Source organism: Mixophyes fleayi, unplaced genomic scaffold (genome assembly GCF_038048845.1).
Source record: "Mixophyes fleayi isolate aMixFle1 unplaced genomic scaffold, aMixFle1.hap1 Scaffold_103, whole genome shotgun sequence".
Lineage (NCBI taxonomy): Eukaryota > Metazoa > Chordata > Amphibia > Anura > Limnodynastidae > Mixophyes > Mixophyes fleayi.
Window position 1 is genome coordinate 137639 of NW_027445901.1, and position 21929 is coordinate 159567.

Here is a 21929-nt window from a genome sequence, read left to right on the forward strand (position 1 = left end):
TCTTCCTATCTCCGACCATCTCTCTCCACTCACACATCTACCTGTGTCTTCCTCTCTCCAACCATCTCTCTCTCTCTCTCCACTCACACATCTACCTGTGTCTTCCTATCTCCGACCGTCTCTCTCCACTCACACATCTACCTGTGTCTTCCTATCTCCGACCGTCTCTCTCCACTCACACATCTACCTGTGTCTTCCTATCTCCGACCGTCTCTCTCCACTCACACATCTACCTGTGTCTTCCTATCTCCGACCGTCTCTCTCCACTCACACATCTACCTGTGTCTTCCTATCTCCGACCATCTCTCTCCACTCACACATCTACCTGTGTCTTCCTATCTCCGACCGTCTCTCTCCACTCACACATCTACCTGTGTCTTCCTATCTCCGACCGTCTCTCTCCACTCACACATCTACCTGTGTCTTCCTATCTCCGACCGTCTCTCTCCACTCACACATCTACCTGTGTCTTCCTATCTCCGACCGTCTCTCTCCACTCACACATCTACCTGTGTCTTCCTATCTCCGACCGTCTCTCTCCACTCACACATATACCTGTGTCTTCCTATCTCCGACCATCTCTCTCCACTCACACATCTACCTGTGTCTTCCTATCTCCGACCATCTCTCTCCACTCACACATCAACCTGTGTCTTCCTATCTCCGACCATCTCTCTCCACTCACACATATACCTGTGTCTTCCTCTCTCCGACCATCTCTCTCCACTCACACATCTACCTGTGTCTTCCTATCTCCGACCATCTCACTCCACTCACACATATACCTGTGTCTTCCTATCTCCGACCGTCTCTCTCCACTCACACATCTACCTGTGTCTTCCTATCTCCGACCGTCTCTCTCCACACTCACACATCGACCTGTGTCTTCCTATCTCCGACCATCTCTCTCCACTCACACATCTACTTGTGTCTTCCTATCTCCGACCATCTCTCTCCACTCACACATCTACCTGTGTCTTCCTATCTCCGACCGTCTCTCTCCACTCACACATCTACCTGTGTCTTCCTATCTCCGACCGTCTCTCTCCACTCACACATCTACCTGTGTCTTCCTATCTCCGACCATCTCTCTCCACTCACACATCTACCTGTGTCTTCCTATCTTCGACCATCTCTCTCCACTCACACATCTACCTGTGTCTTCCTATCTCCGACCATCTCTCTCCACTCACACATATACCTGTGTCTTCCTCTCTCCAACCATCTCTCTCCACTCACACATCTACCTGTGTCTTCCTATCTCCGACCATCTCACTCCACTCACACATATACCTGTTTCTTCCTATCTCCGACCGTCTCTCTCCACTCACACATCTACCTGTGTCTTCCTCTCTCCGACCGTCTCTCTCTACTCACACATCTACCTGTGTCTTCCTATCTCCGACCGTCTCTCTCCACTCACACATTGACCTGTGTCTTCCTATCTCCGACCATCTCTCTCCACTCACACATCTACCTGTGTCTTCCTCTCTCCGACCATCTCTCTCCACTCACACATCTACCTGTGTCTTCCTCTCTCCGACCATCTCACTCCACTCACACATCGACCTGTGTCTTCCTATCTCCGACCATCTCTCTCCACTCACACATCTACTTGTGTCTTCCTATCTCCGACCATCTCTCTCCACTCACACATCTACCTGTGTCTTCCTATCTCCGACCGTCTCTCTCCACTCACACATCTACCTGTGTCTTCCTATCTCCGACCGTCTCTCTCCACTCACACATCTACCTGTGTCTTCCTATCTCCGACCATCTCTCTCCACTCACACATCTACCTGTGTCTTCCTATCTCCGACCATCTCTCTCCACTCACACATATACCTGTGTCTTCCTCTCTCCAACCATCTCTCTCCACTCACACATCTACCTGTGTCTTCCTATCTCCGACCATCTCACTCCACTCACACATATACCTGTTTCTTCCTATCTCCGACCGTCTCTCTCCACTCACACATCTACCTGTGTCTTCCTCTCTCCGACCGTCTCTCTCTACTCACACATCTACCTGTGTCTTCCTATCTCCGACCGTCTCTCTCCACTCACACATCTACCTGTGTCTTCCTATCTCCGACCATCTCTCTCCACTCACACATCTACCTGTGTCTTCCTATCTCCGACCATCTCTCTCCACTCACACATCTACCTGTGTCTTCCTATCTCCGACCATCTCTCTCCACTCACACATATACCTGTGTCTTCCTCTCTCCAACCATCTCTCTCCACTCACACATCTACCTGTGTCTTCCTATCTCCGACCATCTCACTCCACTCACACATATACCTGTTTCTTCCTATCTCCGACCGTCTCTCTCCACTCACACATCTACCTGTGTCTTCCTCTCTCCGACCGTCTCTCTCTACTCACACATCTACCTGTGTCTTCCTATCTCCAACCGTCTCTCTCCAATCACACATCGACCTGTGTCTTCCTATCTCCGACCATCTCTCTCCACTCACACATCTACCTGTGTCTTCCTATCTTCGACCGTCTCTCTCCACTCACACATCTACCTGTGTCTTCCTATCTCCGACCGTCTCTCTCCACTCACACATCTACCTGTGTCTTCCTATCTCCGACCATCTCTCTCCACTCACACATCTACCTGTGTCTTCCTATCTCCGACCATCTCTCTCCACTCACACATCTACCTGTGTCTTCCTATCTCCGACCATCTCTCTCCACTCACACATCTACCTGTGTCTTCCTATCTCCGACCATCTCTCTCCACTCACACATCTACCTGTGTCTTCCTCTCTCCAACCATCTCTCTCCACTCACACATCTACCTGTGTCTTCCTATCTCCGACCATCTCACTCCACTCACACATATACCTGTGTCTTCCTATCTCCGACCGTCTCTCTCCACTCACACATCTACCTGTGTCTTCCTATCTCCGACCGTCTCTCTCCACTCACACATCTACCTGTGTCTTCCTATCTCCGACCGTCTCTCTCCACACACACATCTACCTGTGTCTTCCTATCTCCGACCATCTCTCTCCACTCACACATCTACCTGTGTCTTCCTATCTCCGACCATCTCTCTCCACTCACACATCTACCTGTGTCTTCCTCTCTCCAACCATCTCTCTCTCTCTCTCCACTCACACATCTACCTGTGTCTTCCTATCTCCGACCGTCTCTCTCCACTCACACATCTACCTGTGTCTTCCTATCTCCGACCGTCTCTCTCCACTCACACATCTACCTGTGTCTTCCTATCTCCGACCGTCTCTCTCCACTCACACATCTACCTGTGTCTTCCTATCTCCGACCGTCTCTCTCCACTCACACATCTACCTGTGTCTTCCTATCTCCGACCATCTCTCTCCACTCACACATCTACCTGTGTCTTCCTATCTCCGACCGTCTCTCTCCACTCACACATCTACCTGTGTCTTCCTATCTCCGACCGTCTCTCTCCACTCACACATCTACCTGTGTCTTCCTATCTCCGACCGTCTCTCTCCACTCACACATCTACCTGTGTCTTCCTATCTCCGACCGTCTCTCTCCACTCACACATCTACCTGTGTCTTCCTATCTCCGACCGTCTCTCTCCACTCACACATATACCTGTGTCTTCCTATCTCCGACCATCTCTCTCCACTCACACATCTACCTGTGTCTTCCTATCTCCGACCATCTCTCTCCACTCACACATCAACCTGTGTCTTCCTATCTACGACCATCTCTCTCCACTCACACATATACCTGTGTCTTCCTCTCTCCAACCATCTCTCTCCACTCACACATCTACCTGTGTCTTCCTATCTCCGACCATCTCACTCCACTCACACATATACCTGTGTCTTCCTATCTCCGACCGTCTCTCTCCACTCACACATCTACCTGTGTCTTCCTATCTCCGACCGTCTCTCTCCACACTCACACATCGACCTGTGTCTTCCTATCTCCGACCATCTCTCTCCACTCACACATCTACTTGTGTCTTCCTATCTCCGACCATCTCTCTCCACTCACACATCTACCTGTGTCTTCCTATCTCCGACCGTCTCTCTCCACTCACACATCTACCTGTGTCTTCCTATCTCCGACCGTCTCTCTCCACTCACACATCTACCTGTGTCTTCCTATCTCCGACCATCTCTCTCCACTCACACATCTACCTGTGTCTTCCTATCTTCGACCATCTCTCTCCACTCACACATCTACCTGTGTCTTCCTATCTCCGACCATCTCTCTCCACTCACACATATACCTGTGTCTTCCTCTCTCCAACCATCTCTCTCCACTCACACATCTACCTGTGTCTTCCTATCTCCGACCATCTCACTCCACTCACACATATACCTGTTTCTTCCTATCTCCGACCGTCTCTCTCCACTCACACATCTACCTGTGTCTTCCTCTCTCCGACCGTCTCTCTCTACTCACACATCTACCTGTGTCTTCCTATCTCCGACCGTCTCTCTCCACTCACACATCGACCTGTGTCTTCCTATCTCCGACCATCTCTCTCCACTCACACATCTACCTGTGTCTTCCTCTCTCCGACCATCTCTCTCCACTCACACATCTACCTGTGTCTTCCTCTCTCCGACCATCTCACTCCACTCACACATCGACCTGTGTCTTCCTATCTCCGACCATCTCTCTCCACTCACACATCTACCTGTGTCTTCCTATCTCCGACCATCTCTCTCCACTCACACATCTACCTGTGTCTTCCTATCTCCGACCGTCTCTCTCCACTCACACATCTACCTGTGTCTTCCTATCTCCGACCGTCTCTCTCCACTCACACATCTACCTGTGTCTTCCTATCTCCGACCGTCTCTCTCCACTCACACATCTACCTGTGTCTTCCTCTCTCCGACCATCTCTCTCCACTCACACATCTACCTGTGTCTTCCTATCTCCGACCATCTCTCTCCACTCACACATCTACCTGTGTCTTCCTATCTCCGACCATCTCTCTCCACTCACACATCTACCTGTGTCTTCCTATCTCCGACCATCTCTCTCCACTCACACATATACCTGTGTCTTCCTCTCTCCAACCATCTCTCTCCACTCACACATCTACCTGTGTCTTCCTATCTCCGACCATCTCACTCCACTCACACATATACCTGTTTCTTCCTATCTCCGACCGTCTCTCTCCACTCACACATCTACCTGTGTCTTCCTCTCTCCGACCGTCTCTCTCTACTCACACATCTACCTGTGTCTTCCTATCTCCGACCGTCTCTCTCCACTCACACATCTACCTGTGTCTTCCTATCTCCGACCATCTCTCTCCACTCACACATCTACCTGTGTCTTCCTATCTCCGACCATCTCTCTCCACTCACACATCTACCTGTGTCTTCCTATCTCCGACCATCTCTCTCCACTCACACATATACCTGTGTCTTCCTCTCTCCAACCATCTCTCTCCACTCACACATCTACCTGTGTCTTCCTATCTCCGACCATCTCACTCCACTCACACATATACCTGTTTCTTCCTATCTCCGACCGTCTCTCTCCACTCACACATCTACCTGTGTCTTCCTCTCTCCGACCGTCTCTCTCCACTCACACATCTACCTGTGTCTTCCTATCTCCGACCGTCTCTCTCCACTCACACATCGACCTGTGTCTTCCTATCTCCGACCGTCTCTCTCCACTCACACATCTACCTGTGTCTTCCTCTCTCCGACCGTCTCTCTCTACTCACACATCTACCTGTGTCTTCCTATCTCCGACCGTCTCTCTCCACTCACACATCGACCTGTGTCTTCCTATCTCCGACCATCTCTCTCCACTCACACATCTACCTGTGTCTTCCTCTCTCCGACCATCTCTCTCCACTCACACATATACCTGTGTCTTCCTATCTCCGACCGTCTCTCTCCACTCACACATCGACCTGTGTCTTCCTATCTCCGACCATATCTCTCCACTCACACATCTACCTGTGTCTTCCTATCTCCGACCATCTCTCTCCACTCACACATCTACCTGTGTCTTCCTCTCTCCGACCATCTCTCTCCACTCACACATCTACCTGTGTCTTCCTCTCTCCGACCATCTCTCTCCACTCACACATCTACCTGTGTCTTCCTATCTCCGACCATCTCTCTCCACTCACACATCTACCTGTGTCTTCCTATCTCCGACCATCTCTCTCCACTCACACATCTACCTGTGTCTTCCTCTCTCCGACCATCTCTCTCCACTCACACATCTACCTGTGTCTTCCTATCTCCGACCATCTCTCTCCACTCACACATCTACCTGTGTCTTACTCTCTCTGACCATCTCTCTCCACTCACACATCTACCTGTGTCTTACTCTCTCCGACCATCTCTCTCCACTCACACATCTACCTGTGTCTTCCTATCTCCGACCATCTCTCTCCACTCACACATCTACCTGTGTCTTCCTCTCTCCGACCATCTCTCTCCACTCACACATCTACCTGTGTCTTCCTCTCTCCGACCATCTCTCTCCACTCACACATCTACCTGTGTCTTCCTCTCTCCGACCATCTCTCTCCACTCACACATCTACCTGTGTCTTCCTCTCTCCGACCATCTCTCTCCACTCACACATCTACCTGTGTCTTCCTCTCTCCAACCATCTCTCTCTCTCTCTCCACTCACACATCTACCCGTGTCTTCCTCTCTCCAACCATCTCTCTCTCTCTCTCCACTCACACATCTACCCGTGTCTTCCTCTCTCCAACCATCTCTCTCTCTCCACTCACACATCTACCCGTGTCTTCCTCTCTCCAACCATCTCTCTCTCTCCACTCACACATCTACCCGTGTCTTCCTCTCTCCAACCATCTCTCTCTCTCTCTCCACTCACACATCTACCCGTGTCTTCCTCTCTCCAACCATCTCTCTCTCTCTCTCCACTCACACATCTACCCGTGTCTTCCTCTCTCCAACCATCTCTCTCTCTCTCTCCACTCACCCATCTACCCGTGTCTTCCTCTCTCCAAACATCTCTCTCTCTCTCTCCACTCACACATCTACCCGTGTCTTCCTCTCTCCAACCATCTCTCTCTCTCTCCACTCACACATCTACCCGTGTCTTCCTCTCTCCAACCATCTCTCTCTCTCCACTCACACATCTACCCGTGTCTTCCTCTCTCCAACCATCTCTCTCTCTCTCTCCACTCACACATCTACCCGTGTCTTCCTCTCTCCAACCATCTCTCTCTCTCCACTCACACATCTACCCGTGTCTTCCTATCTCCAACCATCTCTCTCTCTCCACTCACACATCTACCCGTGTCTTCCTCTCTCCAACCATCTCTCTCTCTCCACTCACACATCTACCCGTGTCTTCCTCTCTCCAACCATCTCTCTCTCTCTCTCCACTCACACACCTACCCGTGTCTTCCTCTCTCCAACCATCTCTCTCTCTCTCTCCACTCACACATCTACCCGTGTCTTCCTCTCTCCAACCATCTCTCTCTCTCCACTCACACATCTACCCGTGTCTTCCTCTCTCCAACCATCTCTCTCTCTCCACTCACACATCTACCCGTGTCTTCCTCTCTCCAACCATCTCTCTCTCTCCACTCACACATCTCCCCGTGTCTTCCTCTCTCCAACCATCTCTCTCTCTCTCTCCACTCACACATCTACCCGTGTCTTCCTCTCTCCAACCATCTCTCTCTCTCTCTCCACTCACACATCTACCCGTGTCTTCCTCTCTCCAAACATCTCTCTCTCTCTCTCCACTCACACATCTACCCGTGTCTTCCTCTCTCCAACCATCTCTCTCTCTCTCCACTCACACATCTACCCGTGTCTTCCTCTCTCCAACCATCTCTCTCTCTCCACTCACACATCTACCCGTGTCTTCCTCTCTCCAACCATCTCTCTCTCTCTCTCTCCACTCACACATCTACCCGTGTCTTTCTCTCTCCAACCATCTCTCTCTCTCTCTCCACTCACACATCTACCCGTGTCTTCCTCTCTCCAACCATCTCTCTCTCTCTCTCCACTCACACATCTACCCGTGTCTTCCTCTCTCCAACCATCTCTCTCTCCACTCACACATCTACCCGTGTCTTCCTCTCTCCAACCATCTCTCTCCACTCACACATCTACCCGTGTCTTCCTCTCTCCAACCATCTCTCTCTCTCCACTCACACATCTACCCGTGTCTTCCTCTCTCCAACCATCTCTCTCTCTCCACTCACACATCTACCCGTGTCTTCCTCTCTCCAACCATCTCTCTCTTCACTCACACATCTACCAGTGTCTTCCTCTCTCCAAACATCTCTCTCTCTCCACTCACACATCTACCCGTGTCTTCCTCTCTCCAACCATCTCTCTCTCTCCACTCACACATCTACCCGTGTCTTCCTCTCTCCAACCATCTCTCTCTCTCCACTCACACATCTACCCGTGTCTTCCTCTCTCCAACCATCTCTCTCTCTCCACTCACACATCTACCCGTGTCTTCCTCTCTCCAACCATCTCTCTCTCTCCACTCACACATCTACCCGTGTCTTCCTCTCTCCAACCATCTCTCTCTCTCCACTCACACATCTACCCGTGTCTTCCTCTCTCCAACCATCTCTCTCTCTCCACTCACACATCTACCCGTGTCTTCCTCTCTCCAACCATCTCTCTCTCTCCACTCACACATCTACCCGTGTCTTCCTCTCGCCAACCATCTCTCTCTCTCCACTCACACATCTACCCATGTCTTCCTCTCGCCAACCATCTCTCTCTCTCCACACACACATCTACCCGTGTCTTCCTCTCTCCAACCATCTCTCTCTCTCCACTCAATCTACCCGTGTCTTCCTCTCTCCAACCATCTCTCTCTCCACTCACAGATCTACCCGTGTCTTCCTCTCTCCAACCATCTCTCTCTCCACTCACACATCTACCCGTGTCTTCCTCTCTCCAACCATCTCTCTCTCCACTCACACATCTACCCGTGTCTTCCTGTCTCCAACCATCTCTCTCTCCACTCACACATCTACCCGTGTCTTCCTCTCTCCAACCATCTCTCTCTCCACTCACACATCTACCCGTGTCTTCCTCTCTCCAACCATCTCTCTCTCCACTCACACATCTACCCGTGTCTTCCTCTCTCCAACCATCTCTCTCTCCACTCACACATCTACCCGTGTCTTCCTCTCTCCAACATCTCTCTCTCCACTCACACATCTACCCGTGTCTTCCTCTCTCCAACCATCTCTCTCTCCACTCACACATCTACCCGTGTCTTCCTCTCTCCAACCATCTCTCTCTCCACTCACACATCTACCCGTGTCTTCCTCTCTCCAACCATCTCTCTCTCTCCACTCACACATCTACCCGTGTCTTCCTCTCTCCAACCATCTCTCTCTCCACTCACACATCTACCCGTGTCTTCCTCTCTCCAACCATCTCTCTCTCTCCACTCACACATCTACCCGTGTCTTCCTCTCTCCAACCATCTCTCTCTCTCCACTCACACATCTACCCGTGTCTTCCTCTCTCCAACCATCTCTCTCTCCACTCACACATCTACCCGTGTCTTCCTCTCTCCAACCATCTCTCTCTCTCCACTCACACATCTACCCGTGTCTTCCTCTCTGCACTCACACATCTACCTGTTTCTCACTGTGAATGTAAAGGATCAAAAGCTCTAAAAATAGAATAAAACCTTTGTAAATTGTAAAATCTGAATGGGTATTGATATTCTACTGTTTATTGTTCTCGCCTATTTCCGTTCTAAATAGAGAGTAAAACAAATAAATAGAATAAACCATGTACACTACAAGTGTTGGTGTGTTTGACAGCAGATAGGGAAGCCCCTGAGGTGCTGGTAACAGGCAGAATGGTGGAGTGAGCCCATCTTGTCGCACATGAAAAATGTAGAACTGGGTGAAAACAGGGCAAGAGGGTGAGAAGAATGGTAGAAAGAGGGCGCTGAATGTTACCCTGTGTGCTTCCTCCCACATATCTGCCGATCTGTACAGATTTACTGCTGCTTTCCAGTCCTTGCCCTTCAGGTAATGATACTCAGCTTCCCGCAGACGTCCTCCAGCTTCCAGCTCCTGGTGACAGAGGACACATCAGTCACTCCATAAAAGGTCCACTCCTTAGACACAAAACATACAATGACAGATTACCTTGCCCAAGTGTAGGTGGGTGTCCAGTAAGAGATCTGGGTGATACTTTGACACCAGACGGATCATGTCTTCATGCAAGTTGTGCTTCTTATACATTGCAATGGCGAGATCTGGTTCATCTACTGTGATGTACACTCTGTGGGAAATATAACATTATATATAGTATAGGTGTGATGCCGAGACCATCCCCCAATAACCACAACTGTGGGAAATATAATGTTATACATAGTATAGGTGTGATGCTGAGACCACCCCCCAATAACCACAACTGTAGGTAATATAATATTATACATAGTATAGGTGTGATGCCGAGACCACCCCCCAATAACCACAACTGTGGGAAATATAATGTTATACATAGTATAGGTGTGATGCCGAGACCACCCCCCAATAACCACAACTGTGGGAAATATAATGTTATACATAGTATAGGAATGATGCCGAGACCACCCCCCAATAACCACAACCGTAGGTAATATAATGTTATACATAGTATAGGTGTGATGCCGAGACCACCCCCCAATAACCACAACTGTAGAAATATAATGTTATACATAGTATAGGTGTGATGCTGAGACCACCCCCCAATAACCACAACTGTAGGTAATATAATGTTATACATAGTATAGGTGTGATGCTGAGACCACCCCCCAATAACCACAACTGTAGGTAATATAATGTTATACATAGTATAGGAATGATGCCGAGACCACCCCCCAATAACCACAACTGTGGGAAGTATAATGTTATACATAGTATAGGAATGATGCCGAGACCACCCCCCAATAACCACAACTGTGGGAAATATAATGTTATACATAGTATAGGTGTGATGCCGAGACCACCCCCCAATAACCACAACTGTGGAAAATATAATGTTATACATAGTATAGGAATGATGCCGAGACCACCCCCTAATAACCACAACTGTAGGTAATATAATGTTATACATAGTATAGGTGTGATGCCGAGACCACCCCCCAATAACCACAACTGTGGGAAATATAATGTTATACATAGTATAGGTGTGATGCCGAGACCACCCCCCAATAACCACAACTGTAGGTAATATAATGTTATACATAGTATAGGAATGATGCCGAGACCACCCCCTAATAACCACAACTGTAGGTAATATAATGTTATACATAGTATAGGTGTGATGCTGAGACCACCCCCCAATAACCACAACTGTGGGAAATATAATGTTATACATAGTATAGGTGTGATGCCGAGACCACCCCCCAATAACCACAACCGTAGGTAATATAATGTTATACATAGTATAGGTGTGATGCCGAGACCACCCCCCAATAACCACAACTGTAGAAATATAATGTTATACATAGTATAGGTGTGATGCCGAGACCACCCCCCAATAACCACAACTGTGGGAAATATAATGTTATACATAGTATAGGTGTGATGCCGAGACCACCCCCCAATAACCACAACTGTAGAAATATAATGTTATACATAGTATAGGTGTGATGCTGAGACCACCCCCCAATAACCACAACTGTGGGAAATATAATGTTATACATAGTATAGGTGTGATGCCGAGACCACCCCCCAATAACCACAACTGTGGGAAATATAATGTTATACATAGTATAGGTGTGATGCTGAGACCACCCCCCAATAACCACAACTGTGGGAAATATAATGTTATACATAGTATAGGTGTGATGCCGAGACCACCCCCCAATAACCACAACTGTGGGAAATATAATGTTATACATAGTATAGGTGTGATGCAGAGACCACCCCCCAATAACCACAACTGTGGGAAATATAATGTTATACATAGTATAGGTGTGATGCCGAGACCACCCCCCAATAACCACAACTGTAGGTAATATAATGTTATACATAGTATAGGTGTGATGCCGAGACCACCCCCCAATAACCACAACTGTGGGAAATATAATGTTATACATAGTATAGGTGTGATGCCGAGACCACCCCCCAATAACCACAACTATAGAAATATAATGTTATACATAGTATAGGTGTGATGCCGAGACCACCCCCCAATAACCACAACCGTAGGTAATATAATGTTATACATAGTATAGGTGTGATGCCGAGTCCACCCCCCAATAACCACAACTGTAGGTAATATAATGTTATACATAGTATAGGTGTGATGCCGAGACCACCCCCCAATAACCACAACTGTGGGAAATATAATGTTATACATAGTATAGGTGTGATGCCGAGACCACCCCCCAATAACCACAACCGTAGGTAATATAATGTTATACATAGTATAGGAATGATGCCGAGACCACCCCCCAATAACCACAACTGTGGGAAATATAATGTTATACATAGTATAGGTGTGATGCCGAGACCACCCCCCAATAACCACAACCGTAGGTAATATAATGTTATACATAGTATAGGTGTGATGCCGAGACCACCCCCCAATAACCACAACTGTGGGAAATATAATGTTATACATAGTATAGGTGTGATGCCGAGACCACCCCCCAATAACCACAACTGTGGGAAATATAATGTTATACATAGTATAGGTGTGATGCCGAGACCACCCCCCAATAACCACAACCGTAGGTAATATAATGTTATACATAGTATAGGTGTGATGCTGAGACCATCCCCCAATAACCACAACTGTGGGAAATATAATGTTATACATAGTATAGGTGTGATGCCGAGACCACCCCCCAATAACCACAACCGTAGGTAATATAATGTTATACATAGTATAGGTGTGATGCTGAGACCACCCCCCAATAACCACAACTGTAGAAATATAATGTTATACATAGTATAGGTGTGATGCTGAGACCACCCCCCAATAACCACAACTGTAGAAATATAATGTTATACATAGTATAGGTGTGATGCTGAGACCACCCCCCAATAACCACAACTGTAGGTAATATAATGTTATACATAGTATAGGAATGATGCTGAGACCACCCCCCAATAACCACAACTGTAGAAATATAATGTTATACATAGTATAGGTGTGATGCCGAGACCACCCCCCCAATAACCACAACTGTAGGTAATATAATGTTATACATAGTATAGGTGTGATGCTGAGACCACCCCCCAATAACCACAACTGTAGAAATATAATGTTATACATAGTATAGGTGTGATGCTGAGACCACCCCCCAATAACCACAACTGTAGGTAATATAATGTTATACATAGTATAGGTGTGATGCTGAGACCACCCCCCAATAACCACAACTGTGGGAAATATAATATTATACATAGTATAGGTGTGATGCCGAGACCACCCCCCAATAACCACAACTGTGGGAAATATAATGTTATACATAGTATAGGAATGATGCCGAGACCACCCCCCAATAACCACAACTGTGGGAAATATAATGTTATACATAGTATAGGTGTGATGCCGAGACCACCCCCCAATAACCACAACTGTGGGAAATATAATGTTATACATAGTATAGGTGTGATGCTGAGACCACCCCCCAATAACCACAACTGTGGGAAATATAATGGTATACATAGTATAGGAATGATGCCGAGACCACCCCCCAATAACCACAACTGTAGAAATATAATGTTATACATAGTATAGGTGTGATGCCGAGACCACCCCCCAATAACCACAACTGTGGCAAATATAATGTTATACATAGTATAGGTGTGATGCCGAGACCACCCCCCAATAACCACAACTGTGGGAAATATAATGTTATACATATTATAGGAATGATGCCGAGACCACCCCCCAATAACCACAACTGTGGGAAATATAATGTTATACATAGTATAGGTGTGATGCCGAGACCACCCCCCAATAACCACAACTGTGGGAAATATAATGTTATACATAGTATAGGTGTGATGCTGAGACCACCCCCCAATAACCACAACTGTAGGTAATATAATGTTATACATAGTATAGGTGTGATGCTGAGACCACCCCCCAATAACCACAACTGTGGGAAATATAATGTTATACATAGTATAGGTGTGATGCCGAGACCACCCCCCAATAACCACAACTGTGGGAAATATAATGTTATACATAGTATAGGTGTGATGCTGAGACCACCCCCCAATAACCACAACTGTGGGAAATATAATGTTATACATAGTATAGGTGTGATGCCGAGACCACCCCCCAATAACCACAACTGTGGGAAATATAATGTTATACATAGTATAGGTGTGATGCTGAGACCACCCCCCAATAACCACAACTGTGGGAAATATAACATTATACATAGTATAGGTGTGATGCCGAGACCACCCCCCAATAACCACAACTGTAGGTAATATAATGTTATACATAGTATAGGTGTGATGCCGAGACCACCCCCCAATAACCACAACTGTAGGTAATATAATGTTATACATAGTATAGGTGTGGCCTTACCTAGAAAAATCAAAGGAAACCATGACAGGAGACATAAAACCAGAGATAATAGTATATAAAAGAATATATTTTTAATGTCTCAGTAAATATAATACATAGGCCTCAAATTGGTAACTGAAACCAAACATTTGAAAAATACTTGGCCTAAAAGCTGTATAAATGAAATAACAAATGGTGCCTATAAACAGAGTAAATTGATGAGTATGTCCATATAGCTAGTAAATATATGGTAGTTCATATAAAGGTATAATCACTATAAAATCCCTCCAAGATATCCAGCACATCGGCCCATAAGTTGGAAGATATATAACAATCGGAGTAATGCTGGTATATTAATGGTATTCCACGTCCAGATCCTGATGGAACGTCACTGGCAGAGGACTTGTATAGGACATAAATGATATAAGTCACAGAATTGTCTCAGTGGTTCCAATGCAGCAACTCCCAGCTTATGACTCCGTCCGGGTGCTCTGCACACAACCGTCAGAGGACATTACCCAGAAGCATAGCCGGATTAAGGGGGGGCACGTGCCCTGGCTCCCCTCTCTCTGAGGGCCCCCCGCCACCTGGGAGGAGAGAAGCTGCTGCATGTGCAGAAGGTAGAGGTCGGTGCTGCTGTATATGTGGCCTGCTGGCAAGGATTTTGTCAGTCCGGAGGAGGAGGGTTTGTAGCGATGCAGCGGCGCACGGGGGGGGGGGTTTCCTGCCTGGTGTGCCTTATGTTGGAGGGGGGTGCCGCGAGCGGTGAAGGAGTGGGGGAAAATAAAGTTAATAAAAACATCACTGGTGGTCAGTGGCAGCAACAGGCAGCCAATCGTGAGGCTGCCTATTGCTGATTGGCCTCAGACAGGAAGTGCAGCGCGGAGTGATGCAGCAAAGAGCAAGGTATGTGTGTGTTTGTATGTTGACAAGGGGACTTGTGTCAGTCTAATGTGTGTGAGGGCAGCAGGGGGCTTGGGGCAGTATAATGTGTGAGGGCACAAGGGTCCTGGGGCAGTATAATGTGTGTGAGGGCAGCAGGGGGCTTGTCTCAGTACAATGTGTGTGAGGGCAGCAGGGGGCTTGTGGCAGTATAATGTGTGTGAGGGCAGCAGGGGGCTTGGGGCAGTATAATGTGTGTGAGGGCAGCAGGGGGCTTGGGGCAGTATAATGTGTGTGAGGGCAGCAGGGGGCTTGTGTCAGTATAATGTGTGTGAGGGCAGCAGGGGGCTTGTGGCAGTATAATGTGTGAGGGCACAAGGGTCTTGTGTCAGTATAATGTGTGTCAGGGCAGCAGGGGGCTTGTGGCAGTATAATGTGTGAGAGGGCACAGGGGGTTAGTGGCAGTATAATGTGTGAAGGCACAAGGGTCTTGGGCAGTGTAATGTGTGTGAGGGCAGCAGGGGGCTTGTGGCAGTATAATGTGTGAGAGGGCAGCAGGGGGCTTGTGGCAGTATAATGTGTGAGAGGGCAGCAGGGGGCTTGTGGCAGTATAATGTGTGAGAGGGCACAGGGGGTTTGTGGCAGTATAATGTGTGAGGGCACAAGGGTCTTGTGGCAGTATAATGTGTGTGAGGGCAGCAAGGGCTTGTGTCAGTATAATGTGTGTGAGGGCAGCAGGGGGCTTGTGGCAGTATAATGTGTGAGAGGGCAGCAGGGGGCTTGTGGCAGTATAATGTGTGAGAGGGCAGCAGGGGGCTTGTGGCAGTATAATGTGTGAGGGCACAGGGGGATTGTGGCAGTATAATGTGTGAGGGCACAAGGGTCCTGGGGCACTATTATGTGTGTGAGGGCACAGGGGGCTTGTGGCAGTATAATGTGTGTGAGGGCACAGGGGGCTTGTGGCAGTATAATGTGTGTGAGGGCACAGGGGGCTTGTGACAGTATAATGTGTGTGAGGGCACAGGGGGCTTGTGGCAGTATAATGTGTGTGAGGGCACAGGGGGCTTGTGGCAGTATAATGTGTGTGAGGGCACAGGGGGCTTGTGGCAGTATAATGTGTGTGAGGGCACAGGGGGCTTGTGGCAGTATAATGTGTGTGAGGGCACAGGGGGCTTGTGGCAGTATAATGTGTGTGAGGGCACAGGGGGCTTGTGGCAGTATAATGTGTGTGAGGGCACAGGGGGCTTGTGGCAGTATAATGTGTGTGAGGGCACAGGGGGCTTGTGGCAGTATAATGTGTGTGAGGGCACAGGGGGCTTGTGGCAGTATAATGTGTGCGAGGGCACAGGGGGCTTGTGGCAGTATAATGTGTGTGAGGGCACAGGGGGCTTGTGGCAGTATAATGTGTGTGAGGGCACAGGGGGCTTGTGGCAGTATAATGTGTGTGAGGGCACAGGGGGCCTGTGGAAGTATAATGTGTGTGAGGGCACAGGGGGCCTGTGGCAGTATAATGTGTGTGAGGGCACAGGGGGCTTGTGGCAGTATAATGTGTGTGAGGGCACAGGGGGCTTGTGGCAGTATAATGTGTGTGAGGGCAGCAGGGGGCTTGTGGCAGTATAATGTGTGTGAGGGCACAGGGGGCTTGTGGCAGTATAATGTGTGTGAGGGCACAGGGGGCTTGTGGCAGTATAATGTGTGTGAGGGCACAGGGGGCTTGTGGCAGTATAATGTGTGTGAGGGCACAGGGGGCTTGTGGCAGTATAATGTGTGTGAGGGCACAGGGGGCTTGTGGCAGTATAATGTGTGTGAGGGCACAGGGGGCTTGTGGCAGTATAATGTGTGTGAGGGCAGCAGGGGGCTTGTGGCAGTATAATGTGTGTGAGGGCAGCAGGGGGCTTGTGGCAGTATAATGTGTGTGAAGGCAGCACGGGGCTTGTGACAATGTAATGTGTGAGGTAGGTAGTGGCTAATTAATGGGTGTTATTTTGTTTGTGGGGTGATGGTGGGGCAATTTAATTTAATAGTGGGGTTCGTGCAGACTTATCAATGTAGGGTGGGATGATTAATTTAATGTTGGGGTGGTTTGGGCGCTATTAATTAAATGTGTGGCAGAGTTTTGGAAAAAGAATTGCGATTTCTTAAAAGTGAATGCAAGTTATTTAATGTATGGTAGGAAATTGGTTTATTTAATAAATGTGATTATTATTAATTTAATGTTGGGGTTGTTTGGGGGCAATGGGTCTTTTTATTAAAGGTGAATAAAATTATTTTACAGTCTGGCTGGTTACAGGAAAGGGGCATTAATTATAAAACATGAATTGTTTTGATTTAATGTCGGACTACATAGAGGCAGGGAGGCCTACTGTGTTCACTCATTGCTGATATTTCTATATGTCATGTACCTATTCTATTTCCAAACAGGGAACCAACATTCCAGGATCCAGACAAGCACAACTGAGCTTAGGACCCAAGCGGCAGCAACAAGTATTGAAAGCGGGAAGAACAGGTAGGAGAGAGCAGGACATTCTGCCAACTGTCCTGATTCTGGTGGGGCAGTCCTGAGTTTGGGGACTGACCCACTCAGTCAGGACTTTGTCCCGACTACAGGGACAGTTGGGAGGTATGTCCCACTTCACACTGCTCTACTCATGAGGGGGGGGGGTGCTGCCTGCACCTAACAGTAGTGCACACACTATTGTCTGTGTATTTGTCTAAAATTATAGCCATATAACTCTATTGAGAATTCAGCCACCAGTATCTACAGCTATGTATACCATTAACCTGGTCTTCATCACACGTACTTCTCCTCTGATCCCCACGTGTCTTGGTAACAGTATATTTAGGTCATTGCTACAGGATGCTACATGTTAATGTACTTTATGGGGGATAAGATTGTTTACATCATTATGTTCCAGCTCCCTTAGCTGGGGACCCAAGATGGAATCTGTTATTGTTCTAGGTAGCCAAGCCAGCTGTCAAATAAGTAAATGATCCCCTTCTCCCACCTCGCCTAAAGCCACCCTCACCAGGCGCAACCTTGACGCCATTGACCCCATCTCCTTCTCCCCCTCTCTTGAAACTCTCCTATCACCCCTTCCCTCTCTGGCCTGCCCTGATCAGGCATCCTCTCACTACAACCAATCCCTCACTACTGCCCTGGACACCATCGCCCCGGCCTCTTCTATCCGCCGTCGTCGCCTTACTCCCCAACCCTGGCACTCCAAACTCACCCGCTCCCTCCAAAAGTGCTCTCGCACAGCTGAACGCCTCTGGAGGAAATCTCGTTCCCTGGCTGACTTTCTTCCCTTCAAATTCATCCTCTCCTCTTTCTGCTCTGCCCTGTCCCTCGCTAAACAACCCTACTTCAAGTCGCTCATCTCTTCTCAGTCCTCCAACCCCCGCCGCCTCTTTGCCACATTCAACTCCCTCCTCTCCCCCCCCCCCCTCTCGGCGTCTGACTTCGCCTCCTTTTTCTCCTCCAAAATTGAAGCCATTAGACACAACATCTCCTCCTCCCACCCCTCTCCCCCCACTCCCACCGCCTCACCTCCCGCCATCAACCAGCTGTGGTCCTCCTTCATCCCCACATCAGGTGAAGAAGTTTGCTCCCTTATTCTTTCCTCTCCACCCTCTACCTGTCCTCTTGATCCCATCCCCTCCCACCTCCTTCGCTCTCTCTCTCCTACTGCCTGCTCCTACCTCGCACACCTCTTCAACCTATCACGCTCCTCTGGCGTTGTCCCATCCTCATTCAAACACGCTCTTATCTCCCCTATCCTTAAGAAACCCAATCTCGACCCCACCTCTCTTGCTAACTACCGCCCTATCTCTCTTCTCCCATATGCCTCCAAATTACTTGAGCGGATTGTCTGCAGCCGCCTCACCAGACACCTCTCTGACAACTCCCTCCTTGACTCTCTCCAATCCGGCTACCGCCCCCTCCACTCCACTGAAACAGCCCTGGCTAAAGTTACCGATGATCTCCTATCAGCCAAATCCAAGGGTCACTACTCTATACTCATCCTCCTTGACCTCTCCGCGGCCTTCGACACCGTGGACCACCCCCTCCTACTGCAAACTCTTCTCTCACTCGGCCTCTCTGGCTCTGTCCATGCCTGGTTCACCTCATACCTTGCTAATCGCTCCTTCTCCGTATCCACGTCTGGTTCTTCCTCCACCCCCTCCCCTCTCCCTGTTGGAGTCCCTCAGGGCTCTGTTCTAGGCCCTTTACTCTTTTCGCTCTATACTTCCTCCCTTGGGGCTCTCATCTCCTCTTTCGGTCTTCAGTATCACCTATATGCTGATGATATTCAACTCTACATCTCTTCTCCTGATCTTTCCTCCTCCCTCCTCTCTCATGTAACTGACTGCCTCTCAGCTATCTCATCCTGGATGTCCTCTCGCTTTCTTAAAATTAACATCTCCAAAACCGAACTCATTGTCTTTCCCCCACCCAGGCTCCCTTCCCACCATGACCTCTCTATCGTTGTTAACAACTCCACTATCTCCTCTGTCACCCAACTCCGCTGCCTAGGTGTCACTCTCGACTCCTCTCTCTCTTTTGCCCCCCACATTCAATCCCTTGCCAAAACCTGTCGCTTCCAACTCTGTAACATTGCCCGCATCCGTCCCTTCCTCTCTCAAGATGCCACCAAAACTATCATCCATGCTCTCATCATTTCCCGTCTCGAGTACTGCAACCTCCTCCTTACTGGCCTCCCCTGCTCCCGCCTTGCCCCCCTCCGCTCTATACTCAATGTGGCTGCGAGACTCATCTTCCTCTCACGCCGCTCCTCCTCTGCCTCCCCTCTCTGTCTTTCCTTACACTGGCTCCCCTACCTCTACAAAATCCTTTTCAAACTCCTCACCACCACTTACAAGGCTCTCTCTTAGTCTACTGCCCCTTACATCTCTAACCTCCTCTCCATTCACACTCCCGCTCGCTCCCTGCGCTCAGCCAATGATCGCAGCCTCTCCTCCACTCTGATCACCTCTTCCCACTCTAGAATCCAAGACTTCTCCCGTGCTGCCCCCCTACACTGGAACGACCTCCCTCGCTCCATTCGTCTCTCACCCAATCTGTGCTCCTTCAAGCGGGCTCTTAAAACTCACCTGTTCCTTAAGGCCTACCAGCCATCCACTTAACCTCTCGCCTCTTCTGGTTCTACCCTGCCCCCTTTCTCTCTCTCTCCGTTACTTCACTGGCTCCCTTATGTACCTGATTCTGTTTACCCTCCCTTAGGATGTAAGCTCGTATGAGCAGGGCCCATCTTCCCTCCTGTCTCCATACCTGTTCTTCCACTCCGTCTCTACTGTATCTGCCTGGAGTTTCTGAAGTACTGGTACTTTGTGTTTATTGTTCTGTACTGTCTTACCCTGTATAGTCTACTGTTTGTACCATGTACGGCGCTGCGGAAACCTTGTGGCGCCTTTCAAATAAACGATAATAATAATAATAATTCTGATGGCCATATGGTAATTTCCTCCAGGACTAAGTGTCCTAATCTTGGAGTGTCATATCCTGGGAAGTATTATTAGAAATGACACATTTCCAGCAACAAAGGTCCCGATGTTCCACCTCGATGGAAACCACTTTGTTCCAATGACCGTGTGTGCTGATCTCTTGGGCCATCTTTAGAGATCAGGCTAACATCATGAAGACCTAAACCAGGTGTGACCATTAGAAGGATCCCAGCTGCATCTAACCCAGAGGTCTTACCTCTCAGCCTCCTTGTAACGTCCCAGTTTCTCCAGCTCCTTGGCTTGGGTGACATACAGAACAGATACATCCTCCGAGTTCATGTACTTTACTGCCAGCTACAAAGAAGAAGACATTTATACATGGTCCAGGAGAAACTTCATCACACTCCTTGCAGACCTCACAATGGCATTTGGCAACATTGGTGCAATACTCAACACCCACACAAAATGAACACACCAGCCAGCACTCTAGCCCTCATATACAGGGCCATTGTTCATACCGCGTGTGCTTGCTCCAAGAGTCCAGCTTGTGTGTACATGTCAATAGCATCCTTACTCTTTCCAGCCTTGATATAAAGCTGTTCAGCAAGCTGGAAAGACATTGAAATGGTTAAAAAAGATGATGGAGAAAGACAACCATTACCTGTAGACACGTACCTAGTTCCTTAATCTATGGTACAAGTACCCCAAGGAGTACCTCCAGTAGAGCCAAGAGATACGACAGACTGTTAAACGTAACTCAAATATTTTTATAAGCCAGATTAAAACAAACAAAACTAATCAGAAGGGAATTTTTAAATAGTTTAAATGGATCAGGAGTGTCTTTGTATAAATTTACTTAAGTCAGGGAATACACCAATTAGGGGACAGCTACTATAAATGAACACTACTGAGGGATGACACAACATAAGACGGCTTACAGATTGTGGTCAGACCCATTGTAACCAATAAACCAGTCTCTTCAGAATAGATGAAGATGAAATAGAACAAACACTGGAAAGGACATGTCATTATTTCTTCTTATATAAGAGCTGTAGTATGGTAGTCAGTGTTCATAGTCAAAT

At 48.3% G+C, this 21929-nt stretch overlaps 1 protein-coding gene across 1 annotated transcript in view; it reads right to left on the reverse strand.

The window, feature by feature from the left end:
- Positions 1–21929, reverse strand: part of IFT172 (intraflagellar transport 172) — a gene marked incomplete at its 5' end in the record, with an annotated part of 115946 nt that overhangs the window by 43820 nt on the left and 50197 nt on the right. Inside the window, 4 exon segments of the mRNA XM_075193970.1 lie at positions 9936–10052; positions 10128–10263; positions 21104–21201; positions 21366–21455. Of these exon segments, the coding sequence (XP_075050071.1) occupies positions 9936–10052; positions 10128–10263; positions 21104–21201; positions 21366–21455 (441 nt within the window).